This window comes from Petromyzon marinus, chromosome 43 (genome assembly GCF_048934315.1).
Source record: "Petromyzon marinus isolate PM22_M1 ecotype Great Lakes invasive population chromosome 43, UKy_Petmar_22M1.pri1.0, whole genome shotgun sequence".
In the NCBI taxonomy this organism is placed as follows: Eukaryota; Metazoa; Chordata; class Hyperoartia; order Petromyzontiformes; family Petromyzontidae; genus Petromyzon; species Petromyzon marinus.
The window spans coordinates 11606682-11623215 of record NC_133709.1 but is presented as its reverse complement, the minus strand read 5'-3'; the positions used below and the strand labels follow the sequence as shown (position 1 = coordinate 11623215).

The 16534-nt window shown below is 49.0% G+C and overlaps 1 protein-coding gene across 7 annotated transcripts in view; it reads right to left on the bottom strand.

Moving 5' to 3' along the window:
- The window catches only part of LOC116951472 (uncharacterized), a 59167-nt gene that overhangs the window by 36548 nt on the left and 6085 nt on the right, over nt 1-16534 (bottom strand). For 3 of the 7 annotated variants that reach the window (XM_032970098.2, XM_032970101.2, XM_032970099.2), the window contains exon 2: nt 12087-12450. In XM_032970098.2, coding sequence (XP_032825989.2) covers nt 12087-12154 — 68 coding nt within the window. In that variant the 5' untranslated portion in view covers nt 12155-12450. The other 4 variants (XM_032970100.2, XM_076073842.1, XM_076073843.1 and 1 more) reach the window with 4 other exon arrangements.

Genomic DNA, 16534 nt, shown 5'->3' with positions numbered 1-16534 from the left:
TGCCTAATGAATTAATCGGTCGAATGGGAAGGATGCCCGTTATTCTCATGTCCCCTCACTCATTGTTTTTCTAACATAGGATTAATTCCAGAATCGAGCAACCGCAATACTCGGGAGTTAATTTTAGTTTTGTATAACGTTAAATGCACGGTCCCTTTGTCACTTCACTGACAAAGGCTGAAGGTTCCGCGCGCTGTTGTTCTGACCATACTTCACCACGCTGGTGAGTGCGAGTCTGTGAAGCGGTGTGCTGGGTGAGGGTGGCGGGGTGAGGCGAAAGCCCAGGACCGATTCGGATATCACTCGCCACTGATGTTAGCTGTGGCTTGCTAACTGCACAGTGCGCTAACCACTGCGCCAGCACTCCTATCCACCCGCCCGCCCTTTGTCCATTCAACTTCGGCTAAACATTTTTTTAATTTCCATTAATCCACTGTGGCCTAGGTTAACCTTGCACAATATAGGGCCGAGCCCAGTTAGCGAGCACCTATTTACGGCAGGCTAGGCACGCAAACAATGTGGTACTGCGAGCTCCCGCGCGTCGCCACCTTTGTCTTCCCATTGATTAGGTCGTTGACTCATCGCACGAGGCACTTATTTCACACCGAGTCATCCTACGGGGGTGGGGAGGGTGGAGGCCTTGGCAGTGCTCAGATTGTGTGTTCAGCCTTTGAATCAAAGATATGTTGTCGGGATGTTAAGAAATGTGTGGTGGGCAAAGCATTACATCACTGCTTCTCACCCTCTGACACCCTTTCTCCTAAGACAAAGATCCCCCGCATAGCCTTAACAAACTGTTTGGTCAAGTGCTGTTAGCGAGCACCTCTGAATGCCGGCACGGCACGCGAGGGGGTAGGTGGCCAGCACTGTCTCCGGTCGCCTTTGTCTCCCTCGTGGCAATATTTACACACCACACCAAGTACTCATTTGAGGCCGAGTCGACCTAGGGGAGGCCCAGGACCGGTTAGGATAATCGTCACTGGTGTTGGCCGTGAGCCTGGATCGAACCCAGGTCACCAGGTCCGTAGCGCAGCGCGGTAACCGCTACACTACCACTCCCCGTATCACGTATACACACAAAGACGTGCATGCACTCTCCTACTTTCACTCTTTCAACACATTCATTCACATTCACACCCACTCTTACACACTCGTATTCCCATCACACACACGAGTGCATATCCAGCGCCAACCTTTCACTCTCCGCACCTTTCACATGTGTACAAAAAAACATACACAAGACATATCCCTCTTATGCAAAGATACCCCCGTACAGACTTTTAACAAACTGTGGGGGCCAAAGAGGCTGTCAATGAGCACCTTTGAAGGCCGACCAGTGCCACACCCAGCCGTCTTTGTCTCCCAAGTGCCGATGTTTACACCACAGCACCAGGTACTCATTTGAGGCCAAGTCAATATAAAAGGTTCTCAGGACTGGTTCAGATATCGCACTTGATGTTGGCCGTGGTTGAGAACTGTAGCCGTTTTGAAAGATTTGTAGCGCAGCCAGCTAACTACTGCGTCAAAGCCTCGTACGCACATAGACAAAGAGACACACACACGCGCATATTGCCCGCGCTTGCCACCGCTGTTATTGGTGGCCGACAATTGAATTGGGTTTGTGGGGCAGTGTGGCAGTATGCTAAGCACTGCGCCATCACTCCCACCCGACACACACACACAACTACAACCTTCCCCCAGCTCATACACGCAGTTATACCCCCTCCCCCTCAAACACCCGCCCAAGCACCAACGCACACACTCAATCCGCCTCCCCCCAGTCAGCCAGCAATACACACACACTCCATCACATAAAATGCTATCTTGTAGGAATGCCCTGGAACGCACGGAATGGACTCGACCGGTAAAGGGCAAAAAATAATTACGTCATCCATAAACAACCCCTTGCCAACTCACCCCCCCCCCTCAAGTGTGAGTCCAATGGTATAGTCCATTATTTTCAGCTGGCAACTGCCCAGCCAATGAGCGGCCAAGGAGAGGGGAATAGCAGGTGGGATTGGAGGGGGGGGTGTAAGGGGTGGGGGGGTACTGGAGTGGGGGGGGGTTACTGGGGGGGTGGGGGGCTGAATGGGGGGGGGATCAGGGTTACATGAGGACAGGGAGACGTGTTTTTAATTTGTAAGCCGCTGCTGCTGTGGTTAAGAGTATTTCTCGATGCGTGCACACGCGCGACGTGTACACACACACTCCCGAGGTGGGGTGTACACATGCGCGTGGATACGTGCACAACGCACTTGGATGTCTGCATGTACGTACACGCACGAGTCGGGGGAACACGCGGTCTGCGCTGGCGTGTGCGGGTGTACACACCACGAGTGTGTACTATAGCGCGCGTGTGCGTGTGTGTGTACACCGTGTACCCGGAGCGGTGGTGCAGCGGTTCGCGCGCTGCGCCACGACATCGGCGACCCGCGCCGACAGTCTTGATGTTGACCTGTCAGCGGTCTTGGTCGACTCAGCCTTAAATGAGCAGCTGGTACGGCGTTGTAAAACATCACTAGTGGGGAGACAAAGGCGGCCCAGGCGTGGTGGTGGCAAACCCCCCCCCCCCCCTTTGTGTGCAATGCCCTCGCTAACAACACTTGCTCCCAACAGTCTGTTCAAGGCTGGATCTTTGTCTTTGCACAAAAGCGTTCACTGCGCTTGCTTGTGCGATGGCGTGTACACGTGTATACGCGACTGGCAGCAGACGCGCGGACACGCGCTGAAGACTCGTGAGAGACATGCACATTCTAGAGCAAGCGAGCACCATCGATCAAAGTCTATCCACTGCTGGATGAAGGCCGCCTCCCGCTACCCCGCAGGTGATAGCGCAATACCAAACACACGCGCCAACGTGTACTCGACGCACGTGCACGATACGCGCGCGTACACAGCACGCGCGTGCAGAATATCGAGCATTACCACCGCTGCGTGCGCATTTCCAAACACAATACAGTACGTACACACACCCACGTGATATGACACTATAATTCCACAAGACACGCGTGCATTAAATAATGCAAGCGATCAAAGTACACAAACACGCACAGTTGGGGTACGCAGTGAGTACGCAAATACACAAAGGGGGCGTTCAACGCTACTTCTGGGCGCTGCGGTGGCTAGGATATGTGAACTGCCTCGCCTGGTATACAGGAGGTCATGGGTTCGATCCCAACCCGGACGCCTGCTGTATATTTGGAGTCTGCGTGTCTCTCTCTGTCATCATCATCACGGTGGCTAGGAGATATTAACTGCCTCGCCTGGTATACAGGACGTCGTGGGTTCGATCCCGACCCTGACGCTCGCCGTGGTTGCGTGGATTATTTCTCCTGTTTTTCCCCTCCACATTTACAATCAACCATCACGCGTTTAGAGTATTTGACTGCTATAAATGTCTGCATGATGATAAGCCCACCTCGTTGAGCGAACATTTATGATAGCCAGGTCGCTTCTGCAATAAGAGTGCGTCGCTCAGTTGGGGCCCTTACCCGGTAATATTTTTTTTTTATTTAAAGATTTAGTTTTACGTTTGTTTACAGAGGTTTGTGGGTTTTCGAATCCCGCAAGCCAGCCCTGATCAATACTGCGGCGCCTTTAACACCCGTGCGTGACGTCACTGGAAGCGGGCGTGACTCCGTTACCAGCACCAGGCGCCCAAGCGATTACATTCGAAGAGAAATTCGGTAAAATGACACCGTAAATAGACTCGAAACGGGACTACACGCGGACAACATCGGCCCCTACCGGCAGTCTGATGTCGGTCCGCACCTCCGGGTCCTCCGGTCTGTTCCCCTCCACATTTAAGAAACATGCGTCTCAAGACTATTTTGATTATTTTGCTGCGACACTTGTCCAAATGATAAGCCACTTTGTTGAGCTTCATCGTTTGTGGCCAGATCGCTTTTGAAAAAGAAGTTAATACCTCGGTGGGCTTTAGTAGGATGGGGATGGTTTAATTTGATTTGTATGTGTTTGGGTGATTTGTTTACCTTGTACTTTGCACTCCCATCGTGTTTTTAGATAGTTTGTTGTTGTAACGTGTTTACCCGTCCCGACATCTGTGAAAAATATCTTTGTGGCTCATCAGATTCCTCCAGAGCAATTCCTTCCTGCTAGCCCTGCGCGATGAGAATGGCGACAATATCAAAATGTAAAACATTATCATTAATTATTAAAGCGTGCATGTACAATAACTCACTAGCGCATGCACATAACTGATAAGCGCATGCCAGTATGCAGACTGCGAGAGATGACGACTCACTGCGTGCACAATATTACGCGCATGCGCATAGTCTACACAACTGTTATTACCGTGGTAATGTTATCTTCTCTGTTCATACCAGGAGGTAACTCACACGTGTGGACACTTTTCGTGTATAACTAGGCGAGTGCTAGGACTTGTTAGTCTCCGTTACGGGGGGGGGGAAGGGGGGGGTCTATAACAAATCGAGGTCTCCCCCCTCCCCTTTTGCAAGGACGAGAGGCAAACTGCCTCGTTTCACTCACCATGGGTGGTGAGATATGGGACGATGTCAGATCAGGATAATGACCCAAGGTTGGCTTTGAATGCTATGACCCAATCAAGAAGGGTTTTTTTTTAATTTGTATAGTCAAAGCGTGGTCGATAGACGACACTGAACGGCTGACCTTCTGTAGGGCATGAGAGCTGAGTAGCCGATGTTGAATTCTAGTGATGTTCTAGAAGGGCTTGAGAGCTGAGTAGCCGATGTTGAATTCTAGTGATGTTCTAGAAGGGCGAGAGAGCTGAGTAACCGATGTTAAATTCTAGTGATGTTCTAGAAGGGCTTGAGAGCTGAGTAGCCGATGTTGAATTCTAGTGATGTTCTAGAAGGGCTTGAGAGCTGAGTAGCCGATGTTGAATTCTAGTGATGTTCTAGAAGGGCGAGAGAGCTGAGTAACCGATATTAAATTCTAGTGATGTTCTAGAAGGGCTTGAGAGCTGAGTAGCCGATGTTGAATTCTAGTGATGTTCTAGAAGGGCTTGAGAGCTGAGTAGCCGATGTTGAATTCTAGTGATGTTCTAGAAGGGCTTGAGAGCTGAGTAGCCGATGTTGAATTCTAGTGATGTTCTAGAAGGGCTTGAAAGCTGAGTAGCCAATGTTAAATTCTAGTGATGTTCGAGAAGGGTTTGAGAGCCGAGTGACCGATGTTAAATTCTAGTGATGTTCTAGAAGGGTTTGAGAGCCGAGTGACCGATGTTAAATTCTTGTGATGTTCTAGAAGGGCTTGAGAGCCGAGTGACCGATGTTAAATTCTAGTGATGTTCTAGAAGGACGAGAGAGCCGAGTGACCGATGTTAAATTCTAGTGATGTTCGAGAAGGGCTAGAAATCTGCATTTGGCACAAATATAGTAGAGTCTATGCTAATTGTTATACTTATTACAAAATACAAAAAACCTTTTTTTTTAATCAGGGCCCCCAAAATTACGTTGTGAAGGCTGATTAATTCGTTCATAAAGCAGGGTCAGCCCAATGAAAAACTATAAACTATTTTTATTTTACCAGGTAAGGCCCACTGAGAGCTATGGAGCTCTTTTGCAGAACCTGGCCACAAATGATAGCACCATTTAAGTGGCTTATCATGTGCAAATTTCTACTCTAAATGCATGTTTGTAAATGTGGAGGGAAAAACTGGAGGACCCGGAGAAAAAAATCCACGTGACCACGGGGACAGCATGCAAACTCCAAATATACAGGCATCAGGGTCGGGATCGGGTCAATGACCTCATTTATACCAGGCAAGGTAGGTACCATCTCGCCAATGCGGTGCTCTGTCAGTGAACCGAGTAGTTTGCCTCCCATGGAGTGCAATTGGAAAGCCAATGGAATGTGGGAAAAGCCCACTGCCGCTTACCGTACTCGTAAAGATGCCAACCTCAACCGGCCCGGTTTCAATGAAACAAAAACAAATTCTCGCCCATAAAATAAAATATCTGGAGCACTTTTAAAATGTAAAAAAGACAATAACGGTTTCCTAGAGGTTGGCCGGGTGGCTAGAGGCCAAAGCGCTGAGCCGGCAATGACCGCTGACATCCATAGAGAATCCAAGGGTTCAGCTACCCAAACAGTTAAGACTTCTCCACAAATATGGCTGTCGCCTGATGAAGCTAGTTGTAATTACCTGCGAAACGTCGTACTCAGATTGTAAATGTTGTGGCTTGGCTCTCCAACACACTGGCGTGCTGTACTAGTGACGAATTGGCATGTTCTGTTTACGTGACAACCATTACTAGTTGGCTGTGACGGGTGGTGGTGGGTTTTTAATGACACATTTATATATTTACGCTATCTAAACCAAAAAAAAACCCCTCTATTATGCCCAAACGTGATGACAGTTATACATGTGTGTCAATATTCTATTCCAGTGTTTTTTTTATTGGAAGTCCCACAGGCCACTGGCGGCCCCTGATGGCCTTTAGTGCGGCCCTGACGTGCGACACCCCCCCCCCACCAGCCCGACAGTACATAAAATGTTAAAACACTGCCCATCATCGTGATGTCAAACCCCAATGGTTTCAAATGTGTGTTGGCTCTCAACACACTGATGATGTCTTATCGACGAAAGTGCCCCTCCCCCCCCCAACCTTGGAAAATTAGTGAAGAACACTGTACACATATGTTGTACATGCCTTTTGTTAATCCGCTGCTGGATGACGGCCTTGACATTGGTTAGAACAATGGATTTCGCAGCACTTTACCGCCCAACCGGTAACCCCCCCCCCAAACCCTATTGGCAGCCTGTTTGCGCGCGATAGGTCACGAATATCCAAGCACTATCCAGGCTCAAGCTCTGCTTAGCTTCCGAGATCCGATAAGATCTGACGGGTTCCCGGCGGTTTAGGTCCGAGGCACATTTTATACTCCAAATAATAATAAAAAAAATTATTACATGATTTAGCTCCCTCAGTCGATCCACTGATGTTGGCCGTGGCCGGCGATCGATCACAGATTTTCCAGACTCCTAGTGCAGAGCACGCTAACCGCTGAACCACTGCTCCCCTGACAATACCGAAGGTAACGGCGCAGCCCCCTGCGATTACTCGCTCGTGCCGCTTCACTGCAGGTACAATTAGCCCTTATAAAATTGATATTTGGCCTACTATTCCACGCCGACTGGACATCTTGGCAGAAGTTGGAGTACCCACACTTTAACCGCACTGGAATAACTGTGAACTCACTTAGACTGCTGGGTGGACAGAGGTGAAGGTGGTGGGGCGGGGGAAGGTGGGGGGGGGAGGATCTATTGGTTTCAACGGCCCGCACCGGGAGATGGAATGGAACCGGCAGCCTCTGGATTGGCAAGTCCAGCGTGCTGATGACCGTCACACCACCACTGTGGCACAGCTGCATCCCTGGAAAATACTGCACCCATGAATAATTCGTGCAATGTTTTTGCGCTACTGACCACCGGCCCGTGCGACCAACTGAATGCAGCGCTGGTAACTTGTGAATATGGGGCTTTTTGTAGGGGGGTGGGAGTTCATCAAAGCATTATTACAGCAAATAACACGCAACACCATTTCCACAAAACACATGCAAAGCGGAGCCAAATGGCAGAACACCACCACCATTAAACTCAATAATTAAATTGCTCCAACATGGTGGTGGAGCAGAGGGGACTGTATTCTGGTTTCCATTCGTGGATTTTAGATCCCATGTGTGCTGCTCTCAGACTTAATCTAGCGTTCCTAATCTTGCACCACCAATGCCACATAATAAATTGTATCCTCTGTGAATGCAGGGTTAATCACCATTATCGTCACTGAGAGAGGTAAAGAGGACCACACGAATGAGATAATAAATGCCAGTTATGTATGCAAGTATGTTGAACTTCTTTCGTGCTGCACGTAGCCAACCATGTTAATCGGAGGTGCAGGGGAAGGTCAAACTAAACACAAAAATCAGTTCTAAAGAAATTATGTTTCAATCTGGATTTAAAAGTACATAGCTCCAGTGGCTTGCAAACGTCAGAAGGAAGAGCGTTCCAGACGTCCGCAGAAGTGCATCTGAACGCGTGCGATGCGGTGACCGTCTTTGTTCGATGGCCGGCTAAAAGCCACTGCTGCGAGGACGTCCAGAGTTTGCGTGATGGTTTATGCTCCTTGACGAGATCAGCAAGGTAAAAGTTAGAGACGGCACATCGATTGTTTACAAGGGTCAAGTGAACTTAGGCAAGAAATGTGGTTGAGACCAACGAGGTGGAACGCTCCTCTCGAGAGAATACGTCCACCGCGGGAGATGGAGCGACGGAATCTCAGGGTGATACAGGATGGCCAAGGCTTGGAGAGGCACTCATCCAGCAGCGGCTCAATCATGGGAGACAATGACCTCTGCGAGGTGGCAAAGAGATGAAAGGAGGCAGAACTGTGATGGATTGACTCCATCTGTGCGGACCTTTGATTAACTGCTCTTATGCATGGTGGATTTACTCTGGATTCTATGGTGTCCTCCAACATGAAGCCAAAATTCTCACTGATGGCATTGAAGGCCAAACATCCCAATGTAGGAGGACCCTCCTGATAAAAAGTATCGAGACTTATTCTGGCTTTTGCGGTTAAACGAAATAAAAAATGTAAAAAAAATAATATATACACACAATTACCGCCTGAGGGCATTTCAGATCTTACTCAGGGAAGGGACAACGAATCTCAATGAGCTCTCATTTTGTTAAATAAAGGACTTCAATCAAAATAAGTCATGAATCTTAATGGATTTCAGCTCATTAAATACAAAACATCAATCTGGCTATAAAATAAAACAAATCTCAAGGGGCTCTCGCTTGGTTAAATACGACAGTAATTTTTTTTATTGTGCTTCTAAATTCAAAGGTCAAAGCCAAGAAGAGGTCATCAAACCCCAACGCTGTTGATCTGGCCAGATCTTTCCGTCGATTCACACCACCACCATATTCTGCAATTGTTGCAAAGTTGACACTAATCCTCCAAGGACTGTTCTTAAGAGAGCTAACCACTACACCACGGTGTACGTAAAACAACAAGTGACGGTGGTGAATGACGGCGATGTGCACGCACTTTTAATCATCGTGAAGTGACAAAGGTTCGCTAGCAGCTCATGGAACAGACCCAAGCAACATGGAACACTCCGTTTTCAAGGGCATCATACTGACTTCAACGACTGTCACGGGACAGGCCCAGGTGCCGTGGGTTGACTGAGACGACTGGCAGATGTATGATCTGTGCTCGATCTTGCTGTGTTTTAGCCGCCCGGCGATCCGCCCGTCATTGCGAGCCTCACCCCTCCGCCCTCCGTTGTTGCCGGAAGACAAATGCCTCCAACTGTCCAGAAGCATCCTTCACGCAGCCCTCTCCAGTAGCCGATCTAGATGCCGCTGATACCAGACGTCGGCAAGTCCACTTAGCTCTAAAATCTAAATCCTCCCGTATCGAATGAGCCCATCTCTTTTCTAGCCCATGCTGCACCCCCCTTTTGGCCCCCGCTCAACAGAATCTGTCCCGAGCAGTGTCAAAGACAAAGATCCCCCGCTTCGGCTTAACACTGTTGGGGTACGTGCTGTTAGCGAGCACCTATGAAGGCTAGCAGACGACACGAGGGGGTGGGTGGCCAACACCATGCCCGGCCACCTTTGTCTCTCTCGTGGCAATGTTTGCACACCGCAACAGGAACTCAAAAACTGCCTCGAGCAGTGTACATGCGCGTGCACGCACACACGCACGTACAAAGACACGCACGCGTGGCGTGCCAGAATGGACTTCTCCACAACCCAGTGACATGACTGACCACCAAAAGCCAATTTCACCGGTTGCCTAGCAACTAACAAAAGAGCCCCCCTGGTGTCCGGTGCGAGCGAGATGATGCTGCTGCATCGTTTATCAAAGGACGTTAACGGCGACATCTCAACCCAGGCGTGTGGAGCTCGCGGCCCCGCGGGCTGGATAACGGAGGTGTTAGTCTCCGAGCTCCAGAAACAGATGCTCATTACAAATACCACCACATCACCCAGATTCCTCCACTGGCGCCCGATCCAACCCAGGATTGACTTTGCCACTCGACATCTCCAAGATCCTACGTAGATCTGACCCCCCTGCCTACCCCTCTGATCTCGCTCTACTCCCCCTCCAGGTGTTCTCTCTCCTACCTCTCCCCTCCCTCTGCTCCCCTCCCTCTGCTCCCCTCCACGCACTCTCATGTCACCCTAATCCCCTCCATGCACTCTCTGCTCAAGCAACCAAGGCTCTCTGTTGAAGTCCCGCCAAGTCAACCTTCACTCAATGTGAGCTCACTTGTTCTCCTATGCTACCCCATTATCGAAAAAATTCCTTCCCCCAGTCACTCGTGCTGTCGATTTCCTGCCCCTGTTCAAGTTCATGACATTCCTTTATTCCTTTACTGCCTCTCTCTCTCTTCAAAATTTGTTTCACCATTTCCGTACAGCATCTTGAGATGCAGTCGTATTTAGACACCAACACACCAAACAATGCAGACACAATAAAACACAAACATTATACACCACACAGGACACTAAACCACACAATACACCACGAACAAAATACACTACATCCACGCATAATACAGAACATGTACACGAAACACAATACCTTACACAAATAATAAACCACTCCAGAAATACTCCACACAAGAAACACCACACACGCATATATACGCACCACACACACAGTACACCACACGATACACCACGCACATAATACAACACAAGGCAGCACCCAACACACACACACACACGACAAGCCACAGCAGCCAACACTAATCGTGGCGAACAGTAGCAGACATTGCACAACGCCAACAAATAACAATGAGAAACATTCATGTGTCATCATATGCGCATGTTGTGTGCATCAACAAGGAATACAAATCATGAACACGCATGAATCCAGCAAACATTTACAACATGCACTGATCCTCGGAAGTATTTTTTATTGGCGGTATGGAATCCGACGAGTAGCGATTGGAAAGAAATGCGTATGCATATTTGCAAATTGTCCTTTTAGTGTTGGTTTCGGTCTCGAAAGTTCTAGGCATTAACCCTTTGATTAAGCCAGGGCTAGTTCTTCACAGCAAGGCAAATTCACACTGCGATCCCATTCATATTGGATCATCTCTAGAGAGTTAGTGCCCCCCTGCCTCCTCACTTCCTGTTACAGATGAACAGACAGAGCTGACGCATAAACACTCTCAAGTTTAATTGGAGAGCGTCTAAAAGCAATTTCTGGAAGAGCATCAAAACACACTTGCGCGGCCCAGGCCAGACCAATTCATCTCAAACGGAAGAAAAAAAATCTCCGTTTTCCCAAATAAACATATCGGTCCATCAGTACCAACACTTTCCATTGTGGTACGGGTGATTTTTTTCCCCACCTACTGTTCGCAGTGTTGAGGCGGGACCAAACCGTGATGGGCTTCGGCCTCACAAAACATCTGACTGTGGCCTCACCAAAAAACAGCCGAATGTGGCCTCACCAAGAAACACCCAAATGTGGCCTCACCAAGAAACACCCGAATGTGGCCTCACCAAGAAACACCCGAATGTGGCCTCACCAAGAAACACCTGAATGTGGCCTCACCAAGAAACACTCGAATGTGGCCTCACCAAGAAACACCTGAATGTGGCCTCACCAAGAAACACCTGAATGTGGCCTCACCAAGAAACACCTGAATGTGGCCTCACCAAGAAACACCCGAATGTGGCCTCACCAAGAAACACCTGAATGTGGCCTCACCAAGAAACACCTGAATGTGGCCTCACCAAGAAACACCTGAATGTGGCCTCACCAAGAAACACCTGAATGTGGCCTCACCAAGCAAATATCTGAATGTGGCCTCGCCAAGAAACACCTGAATGTGGCCTACCAAAAAAAACCTGAATGTGGCTCGGGGGCCAAGCAGGGCAAGGGGTGGGGGGGCCTATGGCGCGTTCATCACGCGCGACGTTAGTCAGTCAGTGAGCGAGTCAACCCAGCACGCTGGCGGCGACATTCTTTTAAAAGCGAGGCAAACTGCGGACCAGTTTAGACTTCGCAGAGATGACCGTCAGCAGGGTGCGGGGCCGCCATCGTGAATCGTACCTTACATGAGGGACAGCAATGCTTGACGACACCGCCCGCCGTTTCGGCTCCGAGCAAAGCGTCGCCATCCCTCAAACTCTCTCTCACCGGTCGAGCGCCACGGTACAAAGGTGAGTGGCCGCCAGGGGGGGTCCAGAGGTCCGGTCGTTGGGAGGTGGCGGTGAGGAGGATCGGTAGAATGAGATGTGTGTCGGGTTCTCGGTTTGCCGGGGGGTCGAAAGAGGTCACGAGGAGACGGGGTCGCCGCCACCACCGCTGCCGCCACCACCCTGCACAAGCGCCCTCCCCCTCCTCAGCTCCAACGTCGCAAGTGCACGGGCACCGTCAGTGCTGCCAGCTCCATCGTCGCTTGGCGTCAATCAACCTGTTCGCACAGGGAGAGATACTAGATGTGCCCAAAGAAATGAGGTGTGCTCTTCGCCCGCGTCCCTCTCTTGTCGAGCTCTCGAACCTGCGCACCGCTGTTCATGAAAACCTCGCTCTGCCAGTCATAGAAGCTTCATACACAATTATTGTCCAAACAAAATAATTATCGTCAGGACCCATGGTGCCAAATGCGGTCTCCAAACTCTTCTTGCCCACTCCACCTCTGTTTATGCGCTGGCGATATTACAGCACGTAAATAGATGGCACTCCGATTAGCACGGTTGGCTACGTACGGTGCGAAGGAAGTTCAACACACATACATACAAAAAGGGTCATTATCGGAAACGTTGCGTTTCATGTTTTATGTTTAAGGTCACAAAAGACAAAGATTCCCCATATAGCCTGAACAGGCTGTTCGGGCAAGTGCTGTTCATGAGCACCTATGAAGGCCGAAACAGCACACGAGGGGGTGGGTGGCCAACACCATGCCCGGCCGCCTTTGTCTCCCCAGTGGTGATGTTTACACACCATACCAGATACTCATTCGAGGCCGAGTCGACCTAGGGGAGGCCCAGGAACGATTCAGATAATCCTAACTGATGTTGTCCATGAGCGGGAATCGAACCCGGATCGCTGGGTTGGTAGCACAGCGTAGCGCTGACCCGCTACACTGCCACTCCCCACACACACACGCGGTGTTATTGGCACAGAACGTGATGAGTTGTTTTGTTGGCTGTGCTTGTGCACCACTGACAAACGCATCAGCAGCATCACCACCAGATTATTTGTACAGCACGGGGGAGAGGGGTCAAATTCAACAGTTTAATTCACAATTGCATTTATTTTTTTGCTAGAACACAGAATTATCAGGCTAAATTGTTGTCGTATAACCCTCAGTCACCCGGCACCATTGCGCGAAATCAAATTGTAACATCGTGTGCAGGCGTTTGTCGGACTATTGGACATGCATTGACGCTTTCAACATTAACTGCAAGGCGTCAAAAGCAGTTTCAGGTACAGTGTGATTTTAAGTATTTTTAGCGAGTGAGAGAAGAGAAGACTTCCTGCGATTCACACGTTCACGCACACCTTGGGAGAGTTGGTGCAGTGCGTGAACGCCGCATATGAGGGCGTCGCCATGAAAAAATATTTTGCTGCTCGTTGAGTAATCGGTAAAAGCTAATTTTGCCTCATCCAAGTGGGCTCTGCAGAATGCAACGTGTTTTGCAAAAGCTTTAATAATCATTACATTTGTCACTGAATGTATTTCCGAGTTGCTGGTATATCAGAGTGGGTAGCACTTGACTGGTAGCCAAAGCCTGCAGCAAGGGGTATACTGGATGTGGCGTGAAGGGGGGTGAAATATCTCCAGGTGGCCTACCCAAACAGACGCGACTGAAATTCTACCTTTGTGTACGGTATGGTAGGTATGCATGTGTGTTGAACTTCTTTCGCACCGCGCGTAGCTAACCGTGCCAAATCGGAGGTGCGGGGTGAAGGACAACAAACTAAACACACCGAAAGCAGTTCTAAAGAAAAGAGTTTTAAATCTAGATTTAAAAGTACAAAGCTCCAGTGGCTTCCAAATGTATGTATGCGTGAACTTCTTTTGCACCGTACGTAGCCAACCGTTTTAAATTGGAGATGCGGGGGGGACGGACAACAAACTAAACACACAAAGCAGTTGTAAAGAAATTAGTTTTCAATCTAGTGGATTTATAAGCGCACAGCTCCAGTGGCTTCATAATGTTGGAAGGAAGAGCGTTCCAGACGGCCGCAGGAAAACCTCGCCTCGGTCTCAAGGCTGATTTTCAGCCAGGTCCCGCCACTTTTTTTCAGTCGACGGAGATGCTGCAATGTACAATTCCTGATTGAGTAATTTACAGGCAATATCACAACATTGCAATGTATTGGCCAATACCCAAGTTACATTGTATGATTTCTCAACCTGCGATACAAGGCTTGTATATTTACGATGTTTTTTTTTTTTGCGACGAAGGGAGGAAACCAGAGAACCCCAGGAGGAAACCCACGCGGAACAAAGGGAAAACGTACACACTGCACACAGACAGGTGCCCGGGTTTGGAATCGAACCCATAGGGTGGTGCAATGTCTAGGATGGCACGATCCGCTACGTATGGTGCGAAAGGAGTTCAACATACATACGCACAACGACCCTTCTTGGTATGCATGCATGTACGTTGAGCTTCTTTCGCACCGTACATAGCCAACCGCGCTCATCGCAGGTGCCATCTCTGCTTAAGTGCTATCATCTTTGTAGCACAAGCAATACTTCGCCGTTAAACTAGTACTCTACCACCAGTGGTTCTCAACCTTTACTGCAGCCTCATTCGTAAAAAAATAAAATGTATGTTAATAGACACATAGTTACGTGGCCGCGCTTAATTTGCGTTTCGATTATTTACCTTCTTAAAAACAAAAATCTGGCATGTTTCGCACCCCAAGAAAGGGCATCTCACACCCCCAGGGGGTGCGTGCACCCCAGGTTAAGAGCCGCTAGTCTACATTATCGGATTAGTAGCCAACCCGATTCCAATCGAGCTACTGGCTCACAGCGCGAAACAAAGAATACATTGGCATCCCCTCGCACAACCGTTGCAATCATTCGCGTTTGAGAATAGCTCACCGAAACAAAACATCACGGCGCAGCATCAATAATCCATCCAGCAGTGTCCATCCACAGCTGGACAAAGGCCTCTCCATGCCATGTCAGTAATGGGTGACTGTCTGAGCATGACCATACCACGCTGGTCACTGCGGGTTGGCGAAGGCGAGGAGCCACGGACGTTGGAGAACAGCACGAAACGACGATGGAATTTGCTGCACTGGCGTAACGTAACATTTTTTTTAATACATACAGATTAAAAAACGTATTTCTTCAGAACTGTTTTTTTGTTGTTGCATAGTTTGTTGTCCTTCGCCCGTACCTACAATCAATTAACATGTTTGGCTACGTACGATGCGAAAGAAGTTCGACATAGTGCATAATACAAGAATGGTTTGTCATTCGTAAATTGATCAGCTGTTACCATATTCTACAGATTAGACGACGCACTTATCCCTTTGTGTTTTTAAACAAAACGAACGAAAATATGTGTGCTTGTGTGAGATCAGATATGTATACAGTAATTGTACTGATACTGACCACCAACTTTGGGATGCATGTTACTTTCCGGAGCGCCCTATAATACGGTAACAGAGATTCTTATAATTCGAATAAGGTAACATGCGGAAGGAGCACGTGGTCTCACCGCTGAGTCTGTCTTACCAGCAGAGGTCTCACTGCCAATTGGACCCATAGGTTACAATTTCAGAGTTTCCAAAACTTCAATCCTGGCGACCCCTCACCCCTCCGCGCTCCATCTATAGGCGTTTACCATTTTAATTTCCCCCCCCCCTTATTCAAATAAAAATTAACTCGTTCCACGCTACACGCGCCAAATGATTGTTAAACACCGTCCCGCGTGACGCGCTCAGCAATTAACGCTGTCTGCATTAATAGAGCCGATTCAAATGAAGATTGCGATCTCAGTGTGCGCGCGTGTCCACGTGTCCATTCACGTGTTCCGTGCGTGTGCGCGTGTTCCACGTGACACAGGCAGAGTTAATTGCTTCTTAGCGCGTCTCGTGGGACGGGTTTAACAATCATCGGGCGCGTGCAGCGTCGAACGAGTTAATTTATTTGAATGTGGAGTAAACTAGTGAAAGCGGAAAGACAGCATCGGTTGGAGGCGAGCCGCGAGGTTACATCATTTCAGCGGCTGTGTATAATTACCAACAGCCGCAGTACGGGCACAGATGTTTAGAATCCTCACAGGGTGAGGCAATGCTCACGGAGCGTAAACCCCACTTATAAGTACAGGAGCACCAGCTGAGTTCACAGATGCGGGGCGATGAGCGACATCATCATTACGACGGCCCTTAACGATGATGTAGAGAAGAGGAATAACCCTAACCCCTGACACTACCCTGTTAATCCTACCCCCCACCCCAAGCCTAACCACATCCTTTGTATTACCCCTAACAAACAAAAAAAACCCCAGCCAGTCCTAATTCCACCT